The 17276-nt window shown below is 36.6% G+C and overlaps 1 protein-coding gene across 1 annotated transcript in view; it reads right to left on the reverse strand.

Annotated features, from left to right (window-relative positions):
* TMEM232 (transmembrane protein 232) overlaps nucleotides 1–17276 on the reverse strand; it is a gene marked incomplete at its 5' end in the record, with an annotated part of 268718 nt that overhangs the window by 152726 nt on the left and 98716 nt on the right. Inside the window, one exon of the mRNA XM_012473941.3 lies at nucleotides 16638–16816. Within this exon, the coding sequence (XP_012329364.2) occupies nucleotides 16638–16816 (179 nt within the window). The remainder of the gene's footprint in view (nucleotides 1–16637; nucleotides 16817–17276) is intronic.

Consider the following 17276-nt stretch of genomic DNA (forward strand, 5'->3'; position numbering starts at 1 on the left):
ACTGTTAACCCAAAAATCATTTAGGAGCAGGTTGCTTAATTTACATGTAATTGTATGGTTTTGAGAGACTTTCTTGGTATTGATATCCATTTTTATTAGAGTATAATTGGTATGATTTAGTATTTTTTCTTTACTTTGTTGAGAATTGCCTTATGGCCAAGTATCTCATCAATTTTAGAGTATGTACGATATGCTGATAAGAATAATGTATACTCTGTTGTTGTTGGGTGGAGTGCTCTGTAGATGTCTGTTAGGTCCTTTTGGTAAAGTGTCGAGTTTAGATCCTGAATATTTTTGTTAGTTTTCTGCCTTGATGATCTATCAGTGGAGTGTTGAAGTCTCTATTATTATGTGATTAAGTTGTAGGCCTCTAAAAACTTGTTTTATGAATTTGGGTGCATGAGTGTTGGGTAAATATGTATTTAGGATGGTTAAGTCTTCTTGTTGAATTGATCCCTTTATTGTTATGGAATGCCCTTCTTTTTCTTTTTATCAGTGTTGGTTTAAAATCTGTTTTGCCTGAAATGAGAGTAGCAACCCCTGCTCTTTTTTGGTTTTCATTTGTTTGATATATCTTTCTCCATCCTTTCACTTTCAAACTATAGGTATCCTTGCATATGAGATGAGTCTCCTGAAGACAGCATACAGTTGGGTCTTTCTTCTTTAACCTACCTGCCACTTTGTACTTTTTTAAGTGGAGCAGTTAGTCCATTTAAATTCAAGGTTAATGTTAATATGTGTGGATTTGATCCTGTGATTGTGTTGTAAGCCAGTTGTTGTGTAGTCCTGAATGTATTGTTGCTTTATGGCATCAATGGTCTAAGTACTTAAGTGCATTTTTGTAGTGCCCAGTAACAGTCTTTCATTTCCATGTTTAGCACTCTCTTAAGGACTTCTTGTAAGGCAGGTCTGATGGTATTAAATTTCCTTAGTATTTGCTCGTCTGAAAATGATTTTATTTCTGAGCCACTGTGCCAAACAGAATTTTGTTTCTTTTAGGATGCAGAATATAGGTCCCCAATTTCTTCTGGTTTATAGTGTTTCTGCTGAAAGGTCTGTTAGCCTGATGAGGTTCCCTTTGTAAGTGTCCTGACTCTTCTTTCTTGCTGCCTTTAATATATTTTCTTTCACACTGATCTTGGAGAATCTGATAACTATGAGTCTTGATGATGGTCATCTTGTATAGTATCTCACATAGGTGCTCTGAATTTGAATATTATCCTCTCCAGTGAGGTTAAGGAAATTTTCATTGTCAATATCTTCAAATATATTTTCCAAGTTGCGTGCTTTCTCTCCCTCTCTTCTAGGGATGCCAATAAGTCATAGGTTTAGTTTCTTTTTTTTTTTTTTTTTTGAGATGGAGTTTCACTCTTGTTACCCAGGCTGGAGTGCAATGGCGCGATCTCGGCTTACCGCAACCTCCACCTCCTGGGTTCAGGCAATTCTCCTGCCTCAGCCTCCCAAATAACTGGGACTACAGGCCCACGCCACCATGTCCAGCTAATTTTTGTATTTTTAGTAGAGACAGGGTTTCACCCTGTTGACCAGGATGGTCTCGATCTCTTGACCTCGTGATCCACCCGCCTCGGCCTCCCAAAGTGCTGGGATTATAGGCGTGAGCCACCACGCCCGGCCAGGTTTGGTTTCTTTACATAATCCTATATTTCTTGGAGGTTTTATTCATTCTTTTTGGTTCTCTTTTATATATTTTTGTCTGACTGAGTTGATTTGAAGCTTTGAAGATTTGGTCTTTGAGCTCCAAGATTCTTTCCTCAGTTTGATCTGTTTTGCTGTTAATATTTCTGACTATGTATGAAATTCTTGTAGTGAGTCTCTCAGCTCTATCAGATCAGTTTTGTTCTTTCTTAAAATTGCTATTTCATCTTTCAGCTCATATATCATTTTACTGAATTCTTTAAATTTCTTAGATTGGATTTCAACTTTCTCCTGAATCTTGTTGATCTCTTTGACCATTCAGATTCTGAATTCTATCTTTGTCATTCCAACCATTTCAGTCTGGTGAAGAACCATTGCTGGGGAGCTAGTGTAGTAATCTGGAGGTGAGAACACTATACTGGTTCATTCTCACACTGCTATAAAGAAATACCTGAGATGGATAATTTATAAGAAAAAGAAGTTCAATTGGCTCATGGTTAAGCAGGCTGTACAGGAAGCATAGCAGCTTCTACTTGGCTTCTTGGGAGACCTCAGGCAATTTACAATCATTGGGGAAGCGAAAGGGGAAGCAGGCATATTTTACATGGCTGGAGAAGGAGGAAGAGAGAAAGAGGGGAGGTGCTACACACTTTTAAACAACTAGATCCTGTGAGAACTCTGTCACAAGAACAACACTGGGATATGGTGCCAAACTATTAGAAATCTCTTCCATTATCCAATCACCTCCCACCAGGCCCCATATCCAGCATTGAGGATTACAATTAAACACGAGACCTAGGTTAGGACACGGATCCAAACTATATAAAAGACACTCTGGCTTTCTGACTTGCCATAGTTCCTGTGTTGATTCTTTCTTATTTGTGTGGTATGATACTTTAATCTTTGAGGTTGCTGTCCTTTTGATGGGCTTTTGCTTTTATATTTCAATTTCCTTGAGGGCTTAACTGTGGTATATGCTGTGTTCCATCAACTGGTTTTGTTTCTGAGTTACTTCAGGTAGCCAAAGCACAGATGAGCAATTGTGAGCTGCATGCTCTAACCCTAAGTGGCTGAAACCATGCCCATGCTTTTGTTCTCTAGCTACTTGAGGTTGAGTACCTGCTGTGTTGGAGTGGCCAAGGTGTTTCTGGTATGGTCTGCTGGCAACATCATTCTGACTGGGGATGCCAGCAGAAGTGCTTCATCAGGGTGGTAGCAATGGGGCCCACTCTTATGCACCAGTGACATCAGAGCAGTGATATGGCAAGGTCTGTACATGTGTGCCAATGGTTGTGTGGCAGTGAGGTCCATGTGCACATGCATGCCAGAAGGGTAGTAGAAGGGAAAAGCTGTAGGTGAGAACATAACCCACAGAGCAGTAGGGGAAGGCTATGAGTGGATGTTACTGGGAGCCCATCTGCAGAACTCTCCAATTATTAGGTGGAGTCTTCAGGCAAAGGAGCTATGGTGGTGCCCTCTCTAGGAAGCACCTCAGTTGGGCATCTGAGTCTGCACTGCAAATGTATGTGGTAAGGCAGGGACCCCAGAGAGAGGCCAGCAGACAAACGAGTGCTCAGGTGAGACTAGACTCATCCCACAGGCAAGATAGCCCTGTTCTGCCAGGTCCAACAGTCAAAAAAGGCCAAAGACATCTAGAGAAGCATGGTAAACCTTAGGGGATGGGCATCCCTGGCCATTTTCCACTACAGGCATTGTCACACCAAACTGACTGCTAACTCCCTTCCAACTCTCCAAGCAACTCTCCCTGCCAGCTCAAATGTCTGTGGGGATTATGGGGTCTTCTGCAGCTAAGATTCAGTAGGTCCATGGCAAGAGTGGGCTAACCCATGCCTGTTTAACTCACCCCACCTCTAGGGGCCATTTGGGGCCAGGAAGGAGTCCTGTTGCTTGGCAACCCCATGCAGGCTTCCCAGCTTCCTCTGAGCTGCTCAAGTTCTGCATTCTTCTTCTGTCCACTCTTAGATCTTCCAAAGATCTGCTCAGAGTATGCCAGCCTTCTTAACGGTCTAGTATCTTGGTGAAAGAAGGTCTCCCTAGCTACATCTAGTCAGCCATCATGGCTCTTTCCCTTTTTGGACTTCCTTTAAATGCATGTTTCTGGGTCAATTGGATAATGACAAAGAAAAAAATATAGAGTTTTATTGTATAGTATACAAAAAATCAATTTTAGATGAATTGTAAACCTAATCCTAATCTTAACCATTTTTCTCAGCAGATAATATAGAAAGATATCTTTCTGACTATGGTGTAGGAAAATATATCTTAAATAGTATACAAGTAAACACTAATAATAAGGGATAAGTTTGATAAAAATGAATGGCATTATAATTTTAAAGTTCTGTTCATGAAATAAAATTATTAATAGCATGAAAAGGAAATAAAAAATAGAAGAAAATATTTTAAAACCAACAAAGAGCTAGTTTATAGTATATATAAAAATTTGCACAAATTAAAAAGGAAAAAACTTCGAATTAAAAATAAGACAAATTTCTAGCAGGCAATTTATGCAACAGAATATCAAAATGACCAATAAGCAAACAAAAAGATGCTCAGCTTCATTAGTCACAGGTGAATGCAAATTAAAGCTACAATGAAAGCTGTTATACATCCATCAGAATGTCTACATTAAAAAGGCTGAAAATTGTTCTGTATTGGTAAAGATTATATATTAGTTCCTGGTGTTGTGAGAACAAACTACCACAAAATATGTGACTTAAAGAACAAAAGTTTATCATTTCACAGTTCTGAGGTTAGGAGTCTAAAATGAAGGTGTAAAGGTTGGTTCTTTCAAAGCACTTTGAAGAAGAATCATGCCTGTCTTCTAGCTTCTAGTGATGGCTGGAAATCCTTGGAATTTCTTGGTTTGTAAATGTATCACTCCATTCTTTACCTCTGTCTCCACATGGCTCTATCCCTGTGTCTTTGTTTTCATGTGATTGCCTTCTTATAAAGACACCAGTCTTATTGGACTAGGGGCCCATCTACTCCAGTATGACCTTGTCTTAGCTAACTACAACTACAATGGCCCTGTTTCCAAATATGATCACATTCTGAGATAGCAGGATTAGAACTGTAACATATCTTTTCGGGAGCTACGGAAGTCAACTCATAACAGTTGTGAAGCAACAAGAACTTTCATACACTTTAAAAAGCTACTTGGCATGATCTATTAAGGTTGAATATAGGCATTCCTTATGATCCAGACATTCTACTCTTCCATACCCAATACTAGATTGAGCCATATGAAATTACAGTTTGGGACAACAAAAGCCATTTGAATATTAGCCATTTCATATTGGTCAACCAGAAACACATAAACATTTACATCAGAAGATATTACAAAAATGCTTACAGCATTATTCATAATAGCTTGAAATTGAATACATCCTACAAGTCTATCAATACAATGATTAGGATAATGTGAAAGGTTCACAAGGAAGAAACTGAAAATGTTTCCAATGGTCAAAGTTGGAAAAATTTGAGCAATAACAACAAAAGTACTGTTGGCTAATCATTAAAGAAAGAAGTTATTTCCAGAGTTCACAAAAATAGAAAACCCAAGAGAAATAAAGAAAATAATTTTTTGAGCTAGCAGTTCACTATAGAGAAAATCCAAATGGTGAATAAAAAGTGAAAAGATACTCAAGTATATTTGTATTACTGAGAAAATGTAAATTTAAACACAATGAGTTTTCACATTATACTAATGAGATTGGCTGTCCAGCAATCCATGCTGAGCCCACATTTATAGTCAGGTGAGCTCTATGCTACCCAGCTCCAGCCAATAAATCTGAAAAAATAATTTAGCCCTTCAGAGATCTTCTCATATTTTCATAGCTTGTTATAATCCCAACTTTAATCATCCATTATTTTGTGTGTATTTACCACTTTATTAAAATTATAAAACAGCTTACAGAATGCCATATGAATTATAGCAGAATAAACTCTAAATGAAGAATCGGAACAAAGAAAAAGTGGTAAGGAAATATAATGAAGCCAGAAGCAAAATTATAATACAAAATTTATGTAGTAAGAAATGTTAACAATCCTTTTTATCTTCTTATTACCCTCATTAATATTCAGTTTTTTTGCTTTTGTAGATTTTCTTAAAATAACTCAAGAATTTGATACAAGGGATAACTCACAGGGGAGAATGTTTAAGAGCACTGGCCATCAAAGTAGCATATATGAGTTTGAATTCAAGCGCTACTGATAGCTAGCTATGAATCCATAGTCAAGTTACTTCACCTTGCAAAAAATACTGTTTTCATTTAAAGTTTCAATTTCCTCAATTGTAAAATCAAGAGCATAATGTGTGTGAGTGTGTATATATGTAGGTATACATATACGTGTGTGCATATATATATAAAGTATGGTTTTATGAGAATTGGATAATTAATACACAAAGTGTTTATCATATGACATATGGTAAATATTTATCAAAATCTTAGCAATCATTGTCTTTTTAAACATAATAAATGTGAAAGAAAAAATATTCATATTAAAGAATATAGCAGATTGAAATCCCATTTATGCAGCTTTCTATCAAAAAACCTTTTCTTTGTAAAAATATCACCAAAATCTAAGAGGCTTAACACAACCACTTATTTAGCACACAGTTCCACAGGTCAGCAATTTGAGCTAGGAACAGAGAATGGTTCTGCTGGTCTGAGCTGAGTTTATTTTTGTGCCTGTGGTCAGAGTTTAGGTCAGTTGGAGACTGGCTAGAGTTGTGGATGGGAGTAAATCAGTTAAAACGGCTTGTCTGTTCCATGTTGTCTGTCATCTTCCAGCTGGAAAATGCACTTACTGACATGGCAGTTGCTGGGTTCCAAGAGAACAAGAGAGGGCAGGCCCCAATGAGTAAATATTTTTTAAATCTCTTCTCATATAAATTTGCTTTTGCCTATTATCTAAACCAAGTAACAGTCAAGCCAAGAATTTGAGTGTGGAGAGAATGATGCAAGGTGTGGTTATAGAGCGCACTGAATAAATTGGGAATAATTACTCTAACAATGTACCACGAGTTCCAAAGCAGGAATTCACTATTTTAAAATGTTACAGGAAATTTTACATATAAGTTTTACCCAACATAAATTACCAAACAATTAAAATTCAATTAGAACCAAGAATTTTCCCCCACAATTAATTCCTCCACTTAGCATCTCTGTTTCTATGAAACCATCTAAGTCCCCATCATCTTAGCTTGGTAATCCAAACTAACCTTCCAGATTTACTGCCCATGAGTGCTATTTTCCCAACTAGGCAAGTCAACCTACAGCATTCTCTTCACGGTGTTCTTATTCCTGCATGGCTCGTGACATTTCCTTACCTGCAAGATGTTCTTTGACCCTGCCACTTTGCATCATGTAATCCAACTTATTATTTTCTATCTCAAGTACTATTTAATACTTGAAGCGGACAATAACACATTACAGATAAGAAAATATTAAAGAATTAGGAATCATACATATATCTGGGCTTCTGATGGGGCTAGCCACTTATATCCTCTTTGTATTAGTCTTTGTCTATTTCTGTAGACTGTGCTTTCTGGATGAGACAGTAAAGCTTATGTGTAAAGGTCATGTTTTATACTTCTTTGCATCTTCCACAGAATTCAGCTAGGCTGAATAGACACAGTAAATACTCAATAAATACATATTTATTTCATATTTTCAGTGATTTGGGGAAAAAATTCTATATAATTTTGTAGTTTATATATCTGTAGTGTCTTAAGTAAGGGAATTCTAACTAAATTAAGTGATTTTTTTCAAAGCCACTAGGTTAAATATTTTATCATTTATGTCCATAAATCATATAGACTATTGTTTAATAATCCACTGTCTCTATTTTTAACTTTTAAATAAAATAGGTATAGACTTAACTGTGTTTTAGTTAATATATTCAATGCAAATTAAACATATTTCTTAAACATATACTATGCCTAAATCAGTCTGCTTTTAGAAATTTCTGATTTAGATTTGTCTGTGAAGAAAGCTAACTTCCTCCCTCCATTTGATATTTAAAATGAATGAAAACACACTTTAAATGTCTTCTAAGAATTGAAAACAAATTAGCACAGGTAGTGATTATGTGATTGTTTATTCCTTAATTCTCAGTGCTTACTATTCCAGCAATGAGGTCTTTGCTTGCATCTAACATCTAAAATATATTTGCTATGTCTGATTGACTTATGAATTTCAAATGTAATTATCTATAGATATTTACCAAAATTTTGAAGAAAAAAAGAATATCTTATATCAAATGATTGGTCCTGAAAACAGGCATATAAATAGAATTCTTATTATAGAAATGACAAATTTGAGTTGACTTATTTAGTTAGTTACAGTATAATCCATTTGTGATTTGAGATTTGCATATAAAAATAGTTACAAAACTTGAGAGTAATATAAATAATTGAAAGAATCATGGAAACAGAACAAGAAGATAAGAATAAGGCTAGGTGAGGTGACTGTATGCCATTTTCTATTTCTGTTAGAATTGTTCAAAAATTAGGCTCTAATTTTTTTAGGGTCCAACAAACACTTTATACAAAATTAGTAAAAAGGTTCATAGACTGCATAAGACTAAAGAGGATTTGTTTCCTAATAATGGGGATATTGGGTGATACAGTGGCCATCACTGAAATAAATATATTAATTGTCTGTTTCTCTTTTCTTTTTGGCTCTTACTCCAAAACCAAGGATAAAGCTGAAGCATAGTTGCATAAAAACAAGTCCATGAAATTCAAGACACTATAATTCAAGTGGGCAGCTCTGTGATTGTTTTTTTCCAAGAAAAAAAATAGAATATCTAGAGAAAATGATGAACTGCTTGTGTTTAGATAGTACTCCTTAAGGATTAACATTCCAAATTGTACTTATGGTTAAAAAGCAAAGAGTTTAAGTTTTTAAGTTTTTATTTTCTATGAAGTATCTAGAGTATAGATACTTTGGGTTGCCAGTAACGGCCCATCCATATACTTTGATAACAAGCTGGGCAGAGTAAATGTATTAATTGCCCTTCCTACCTATTAACATTAATTTGTATCCATAATTATTATCTAAAAACAGGATACTAGGAATATTAGAATAATTGCACACATGAAAGTTAGAAATAACCAAGAATTTTCAATGATAGAAAAATGTGTATTTCCTGATTATAAACAGATTAAATTGTTTCAAATAAGACACAAGAAAAAAAAAGTGTTTGATGGCACTTTGAAATATCCTAGGATGCCATATGGAAAAAGCATCACTGGAAAAATTATGTGTAATTTATGAAGAGTGAATAGCCAATTTCAAAATGGTTTTCTCTAAATATAAAGAAAAATATATGTTCATTCAATCAGAGCTAGAAAAACCAAGAAGCTGTAAAATAGATTTAAACTTTAACAAAAAGAGTTTAGTATTGGCCAGTCCAGATTTGCAACATATTGTCTAATGAAAAAGTTAACAGTAAGATCAATTAATAATTTGCCATCCAAATTGAGAAACTTTTGTAAGTGAATTAATTTACTACTAGTTAGAAAGCTTGGACAATAAGCATGAACCCATGCAAAACTGGGAAAATTGGAATGCTTGGTCAGCATACTAATAAATGTCTCCAAAAGATATAAACCCAAAACAGAACAATTATTCTTCCCACAAATCGACTCTCCAGGCTGCTTAGTCAGGGGAATGCCAAGTGCTGGACCTGTAGAGATTAGGGTGGCCACCTGTTCTCATTGCCTGAAGAGAAAATATCAACCAAGTTTTTCTCCACCTATTTTGGAACATAAATAAAGCCATTAGTGAAATCCTTAAACCATATCTTCTCCATCAATGTTGTAAAGTTTTTTCAAGCCTGCCATCTTATAGTTTCATAAGCTTTGTAGGTTGCCTCAGTTAGCAACACCTGTAAGAAACCACCACAATAAAAGAATTTCATTGATTTACTTCATTATTTTCACTTTCTTCATCTGAAATTGATCAACACTTGCAGTTGATTTTTTTTTGTAAAAGCAAATGTTCTCTTATAGTTCTAACAGCACAATAATAAATCATAATCTCTAGAAATATTGAGAAGTAATATAACTTAGAGTATAACAAATAACTTTTTTCTCAGTATATTTTCTTTATCAAAAACTTTACAATGCTTTATAACATGAATTCATTTAGTCATCATAACAAGCCTATGCATTAGATACTATTATTAGCCCCATTTTCAGAGAAGGAAACTGAGTTAAAAATATGCCCAAGATCACTTATCTACTCTGTGGTAGATCACCCATTTGAACCCAGACAACCTTGCCATAGATTCTGTGCTTTCAAAATCATTTAGCTTTCCCGTCTCTTGTGTGATTTTCAGTTACTATCCCTGTCTGTGAGCATTAGAAGTACCCCTTGACACATGGCTAGCCAGTTTTCCCAACACCATTTATTAAAAAGGGAATCCTTTACCCATTGCTTGTTTTTGTCAGGTTTGTCAAAGATCGGATGGTTGTAGATATGTTGTGTTGCCTCCAAGGCCTCTGTTCTGTTCCATGGGTCTATATCTCTGTTTTGGTACCAGTTCCATGCTGTTTTGATGACCAGCCTTGTAGTATAGTTTGAAGTCAGGTAGTGTGATGCTTCCTACTTTGATCTTTTTGCTTAGGATTGTCTTGGCTGTGTGGGCTCTCCTTTGGTTCCATATGAAGTTCAAGGTGGTTTGTTCCAGTTCTGTGAAGAGGGTCATAGGCAGCTTGATGGGGATAGCCTTGAATCTATAAATTACTTTGGGCAGTATGGCCATTTTCACAATATTGATTCTTCCTAACCATGAGCATAGAATGTTTTTCCGTCTGTTTGTGTTCTCTCTTATTTCCTTGAGCAGTGGTTTGTAGTTCTCTTTGAAGAGGTCCTTTAAATCCTTTATTAGTTGTATTCCTAGGTATTTTATTCTCTTTGTAGCAATTGTGAATGGGAGTTCACTCTTGATTTGGCTGTTTTTCAATCTGTTATTGGTGTATAGGAATGCTTGTGATTTCTGCACATTGATATTATATCCTGAGACTTTGCTGAAGTTCCTTATCAATTTAAGGAGATTTTAGAGTGAGACGGTGGGGTCTTCTAAATATACAATCATGTCGTCCTGACACTTTACACTAAAATTAACTCCAGATGGATTAAAGACTTAAACATAAGACCTAACATCATTAAAAACCCTAGAAGAAAACCTAGGCAAAACCATTCAAGATATAGGCATAGGCAAGGACTTCATGACTAAAACACCAAAAGCATTGGCAACAGAAGCCAAAATAGACAAATGGGATATAAGTAAACTCCAGAGCTTCTGTACAGCAAAAGAAACAATCAATAGAGTAAACTGGCAACCAATAGAATGGGAAAAAATTTTGCAATCTAACCATCTGACAAAGGGCTAATACCCAGAATCTACAAAGAACTAAGACAGATTTACAAGAAAAAAACAAACAAACCATTCAAAAGTGGGCAAAGGACATGAACAGACACTTTTCAAAAGAAGATATATATGAGGCCACAAACGTATGAAAAAATGCTCATCAGCACTGGTCATTAGAGAAATGCAAATCGAAACCACATTGAGATACCATCTTACACCAGTTAGAATGGAGATCATTAAAAAATCTGGAGACAATAGATGCTGGAGAGGATGTGGAGAAATAGCAACACTTTTACACTGTTAGTGGGAGTGTAACTTAATTCAGCCATTATGGAAGACAGAGTGGCGATTCCTCAAGGACCTCAAAATAGAAATTCCATTTGACTCAGCAATCTCATTACTGGGTATATATCCAAAGGATTATAAATTGTTCTATTATAAAGACACATGCACACGTATGTTCATTGCAGCACAGTTTACAATAGCAAAGACCTGGAACCAACACAAATGCCCATTGAGGATAGACTGGACAAGGAAAAATGTGGCACACATACACCACGGAATGCTATGCAGCCATAAAAATCAATGAGTTCATGTCCTTTGCAGGGACATAGATAAAGCTGGAAACCATCATTCTCAGCAAATTGACACAAGAACAGAAAACCAAACACAGCATGTTGTTCTTACTTATAGGCAGGTGTTGAACAATGAGAACATATGGACACAGGGAGGGGAGCATCACACACCAGGGTCTGTTGGAGGGGACTAGGGGAGGAACAGCAGGAGGTAGGGAGGTTGGGGAGGGATAACATGGGGAGAAGTGCCAGATATAGGTGATGGGGATGGAGGCAGCAAACCACATTGCCATGTATGTACCTATGCAACAAACCTACATGATTTGCACATGTACCCCAGAACCTAAAGTACAATTTTATATATATATATATATATATATATATATATATATATTGCAAAAGTGCTCAGTACCACTCTTCTGTTTTCTTTAGAAAATATAGTATTTTAAATAAAATACTTATGTTATCATGAAAAAAAAAAGAAGTACCCCTTGGCATACATTTTTCAAAAATAAGAAAACTAAAGCTGAGAAATAACTTGTTCCATGTCTCATCCAAGTCACATCTGTGTAAAGAGATTGTGTGGGGCTGGAATTTAAACTGAATTATTTTATTCTGTGTTCCCAAGTGTTTAGACACTCTAACCTACTGCTTTGGTATGACAAACTAGGTTTAAACATTCTCCAGTTATGACCCAACATATATTCAGTTACCTGCTATATAGGAGTGCACAGGTTAGTATGTCAATAACAATGTTACATATTAGCAATACTAATGAATATCTTAGTCTTGTGCATGATATTCATATGAACAAATCTAGTAGGTCACCTGCAAATTTCTCCAAATCTTTGTTAAAATTTTTATATCCTTTTCAGTCAATTTCCATCATTTATATTTCTTTAGAAAATCATTTATTGCACTATATTTTCACATATAGTTGTAAATTGGTCCTTTTATAATCATTTTACAATTACTTTCTTATAATCACATTCTGTTTACCCTTCTGAATTTTGTGATTAATAAACGTTTTCCTCATTTTTCCATTATATTAGCTAGCCTAAAATAGTTTATGTATTGTTTTTATTTTACCTGAGGAAACAATTTTAAGATTGATCAGTTCTATGCTTTTTATACCCTGCTTTTATTTTTCTAAATGTACTTCCCACTTAAACTTTTTCTTATTTTTTTGCAAACATTAAAAAAAGTATTTCCCAGAGCTTACTACTTATGTGCTACTATTGCCATCTTCAAACAACTCTCCTTACCCACCTGCAAATCTTACCACTCTTTCCTTCCCTTACCAGAGGACAGCACACATTGGTCTTTTTGCTCTCTTAACACACCAAACTAATTCTTTTCTTAGAGTCTTTGCAGAATACATTTTTGTATGCATAAACTCTTTACCAGATAATTTTTTATAGATATTTCCTTCTCATTATTTAGTTCTCATTTCAAATAATGCCTCATTGGAAACCATTCTCTGACCACTCCTGCTAAAGCATCCACTCCCTACTCTTGCTGATCCCATTCCAATAGCTTTTCCCTATTTTGTTTTCTTCATAGTGAGAGAATGTATTCTCTTTGGGGGTCCACAAGTGAGTGTAGTTTCAAGGACAAGAACTTTCCAATGCCCCCCTCCCGTCTCTCCATCCGGGAGACTTAATGGTCTTTGTTTAAATTTTCGTGGGCACAGGAAAATAATCAAAGTCAGTAACTCCAGTGGAAGTTTAAAGGAACTCTTTTCATTTGCCAGGGGACATGGAGAAGGTGGGAATTCCTCCCATGTTAAAAGTCCCTGTCTCTCTCATCCAGACGGATTTCCCCCTCTGAGATTCCCCTTCCACTCTCTTGGAAGCTGCTTTTCCCCTCCTGGATTCCATACTTGGGTCCCCTTCCACACTCTTCGTGGAAGCTTTCTCTTTCTCTCACCTTCTCTTTTGTTTTTCTCTTTTTCTGCCTAAATAAATCGCTTTTCTGAAAAAAAAAAAACCTCTTTGGGGTCCAGTGTTTTCTTATGAGCGCACCCAACGTGGTCCCTCTCCCAATCTAGGGTGAGAGACCAAAAGCCTGGAAAAACATCCTCTCAGGGGAGCTGAGTGCTCCCCTGCACCCCAAAACCCAGCAACAATAGTATAGATGGCACTATTTGATATTTTCTTTTAATTCATTAATTTGCAAGTTTATTGTCAGTCTCCTTGATTCAAACTTTAAATTATATTTAAAATAATATTTATCTGCTTGTTTAAAACTGTATTGCTAGCACACAAAACAATGGGTAGTGCTTACAAATAGATTAATTTCTTCCTAATATTTACTGTATTAGCCTATTTTCATACCGTTATGAAATACCTGAGATTGGGTAATTTATAAAGAAATAGAAGTTTAATGGACTCACAGTTCCACATAGCTGCAGAGGCCTCACAATCATGGCAGAAGGCAAAAAAGGAGCAAAGGCACGGCTTACATGTTGGCAGGCAAGAAAGCATGTGCAGGGGAACTGGCCTTTATAAAACCGTCAGATCTTATGAGGCTTATTCACTATCACAAGAAAAACATGGATAAAAACCCACACCCATGATTCAATTACCTCCCACTATGTTCCTCCCTGGACATGTGGGGATTATGGTAGATAAAATTCAAGATGAGATTTGGCTGGAGACAGAGCCAAACCATATCATTCCACCCCTGGCCCCTCCAAATCTCATGTCCTCACATTTCAAAACACAATCATACCCTTCCAAAAGTCCCTGAAGGTTTTATCTCATTCTAGTATTAACTGAGGCAAGCTACCAATCTTCATGTAACCATGAGACAGCAAACTTTAAAAAAGTTTACAACACTGATGGAGTAGATATGGTTTAGGGATTTCACTAATGGCTTTATGTTGCCAAAATAGGTGGTGAAAAACTCGCTTGGTATTTTCGCTTCAGGCAATGAGAATAGGTGGCCACCTGATCTCTACGAGTCCAAAGTCTCATCTAAAACAAGGCAAGTTTCTTCCACCTATGAGTCTATAAAATCAAAAGCAAGTTAGTTACTTCCTAGATACAAGGGGGATACAGGCACTGGGTAAATATACCCATTCCAAATGGGAGAAATTGACCAAAACAAAGGGGCCATAGGCCCCATGCAAGTTTAAAATCTAACAGGACAATCAATAAATCTTGAAGTTCGGAAATTATCTCTTTTGACTCCATGTCTCACATCCAGGTCATGCTGATTCAAGAGGTGGGCTCCCAGGGCTTTGGGCAGTTGTGCCCCCTGTGGCTTTGCAGGGGATAGCCCTGCTCTTGGCTGCTTTCATGGACTGGCATTGAATGCAAGCTGTTGGTGGATCTACCATTCTGGGGGCTGGAGGACAGTGACTGTCTTCTCACAGCTCCACTAGGCAACGCCCCAGTGGGAACTCTGTGCAGGGACTCCAGCCCTACATTTTCCTTTCACACTGCCCATGTGAGGGTTCTGCCCTTGCAGCAATCTTTTATCTGGACATCAGACATTTCCATACATCCTCTGAAATCCAGGCAGAGGTTCTCAAACCTCAATTCTTGTTTTCTGCACATGCACAGGACCAACACCATGTGAAAGCTGCCAAGGCTTGGGGCTTGCACCCTCTGAAGCCACATCCTGAGCTGTACCTTGGCCTCTTTTAGCCATGGCTAGAGTGGCTGGGATGCAGGGCACCAAACAAGAGGGTCCTGCACCCAGTCCATTTTCCCCTCCTAGGCCTCCAGGACTATGTTGTGAGGAGCTGCTGGGAATGTCTCTGATATGCCCTGGAGACATTTTCCCCTTTGTCTTGGTCAATGGCATCTAGCTCCTTGTTACTTATGCAAATTTCTGCTGTAGGCTTAAATTTCTTCCCCCTAAAAATTGGTTTTTCTTATTTACTGTATTGTCAGGCTGCAAATTTTTCAAACTTATGTTTTGATTCCTCTTGAACATTTTGTCACTTAGAAATTTCTTCTACCAGATATCCTAAATTATCCCTCTTAAGTTCAAAGTTCCACTTTCTAGAGCAAGGGCAAAATACTGCCAGCCTTGTTGCATAGCAAGAGTGACCTTTACTTCAGTTCCCCCAACAAATTCCTTATCTTCATCTGAGACCACCTCAGCTTGGACTTTATTGTCCATATCACTATCAGCATTTTGATCAAAGCTATTCAACGAGCCTCTAAAAAATACAGTAGTCAAACAGGCTGAGAAAAGAGGGAAGAATCTTGGAGCCAGTGGCTTTTTACTTTTTACTTTGTTTTACTTTTACCTATTCATTTCCCATCTGTATTGAAATCACTGAGGTTAGGGCCACCTTTACCCTTTCTCTAGTCCAGTGTCATGATATCACTGTGTTCAGCCTTCTTCCTGGTATTTCTGCTCACTGAACTAAACAAGGGAGGAACTGCTCAAGTGAGAGAATAGGTCTCTGGATTCCTAACATCATAAAAAGCTACATCATAAAACCCCCCCTTGCCCCTGCTATTTGAACCTTACCCACAGCCTGCCTGTCTTGGCACCCCTTGGTATGAGGTAGTCAAAGTGCCTCTACACAGCTCTTTCACAGCCCATCCTAACATAGCCCTCAAATTAGAGGATTGTGTTATGCTCCTTAAAACTTCCATTACCTTCTAAATGTCTTCACCAAGAAAAGAGAAAAAGAATCCTGACTTAATGTTGCTTCAATCTAGTGTACCTATCAGAATTTCCCACCAAGTTAGAGTTCTATGGTGGAATCACCCTTGCTGAGGTGTATTTTTCCCTAGATGTGTTAAATGAATTTAATTATTTTTCTATTACAGACTTTTGGAGGCCTTTACACTACCATCTAGAGCTCAACTCTCTTATCTTCAATCAAAAATAGATCAGTGTTAAGTTTTAAAAATATTATCAGCTGTGAGTCACTAATACTCACTGAATGTAGAGTTTTTTTTACTGTTGAGAGAAATGACAACCATGCTTCCTGATGATAGATGTACATATTTATTGCCCAGTGTTTCACCTTACCTGAGCTATATTGATCGCATTTTGAATTCGTACGTCTTGCTCATAATCCTTTGTTTTCTGCAATGTTTGCCATATCATGTTTCTAAGTCCATTCTGTTCTTCATCTCCTTGAAGTTCCCATGACATTTTCACCAGGTTATACACTAAGCCATAGTAACCAGTCCAGACTACTTGATCACCTGTGTAAAAAGAAACAGTCTTTGGAAATGTGTCATTGTATTCACCTTGCTAAAGTATGATTGTGTGAAAAAGAAGAAACATATTTTACCATAATTCATAATAGTATTCTAAAGTCTGAAATTCTAAGCTGTGGAAATTTCTGACCCTTCACTGCTTTCCCCCCTTTACATTTAAAAAAGATAACAGATCATTTAAAAATTTCTAACCACATGAAAAGAAAAACTGTACCTAACAGGTATACTTCATAAATTTAAGAGTTAAATGAGTAAACTGTGAACTACATACAAAAAACAAATTCTTAGAATTTGTTTTTAAGAATTCTTAGAATTCTTTACTTCTTAGAAGTAAAGAGGAATCTGTTCAAGGAAATATGAACACAGACCACCATGGTGAATTTTTATAATAAAGTAGAGAAACAAGAAAAACACTTCCTGTTATTAAAAAAAATTAAACATTATG

Source organism: Aotus nancymaae, unplaced genomic scaffold (assembly GCF_030222135.1).
Source record: "Aotus nancymaae isolate 86718 unplaced genomic scaffold, 86718_ANA_hifiasm-v0.15.2.pri h1tg000014l, whole genome shotgun sequence".
NCBI classification, from domain to species: domain Eukaryota; kingdom Metazoa; phylum Chordata; class Mammalia; order Primates; family Aotidae; genus Aotus; species Aotus nancymaae.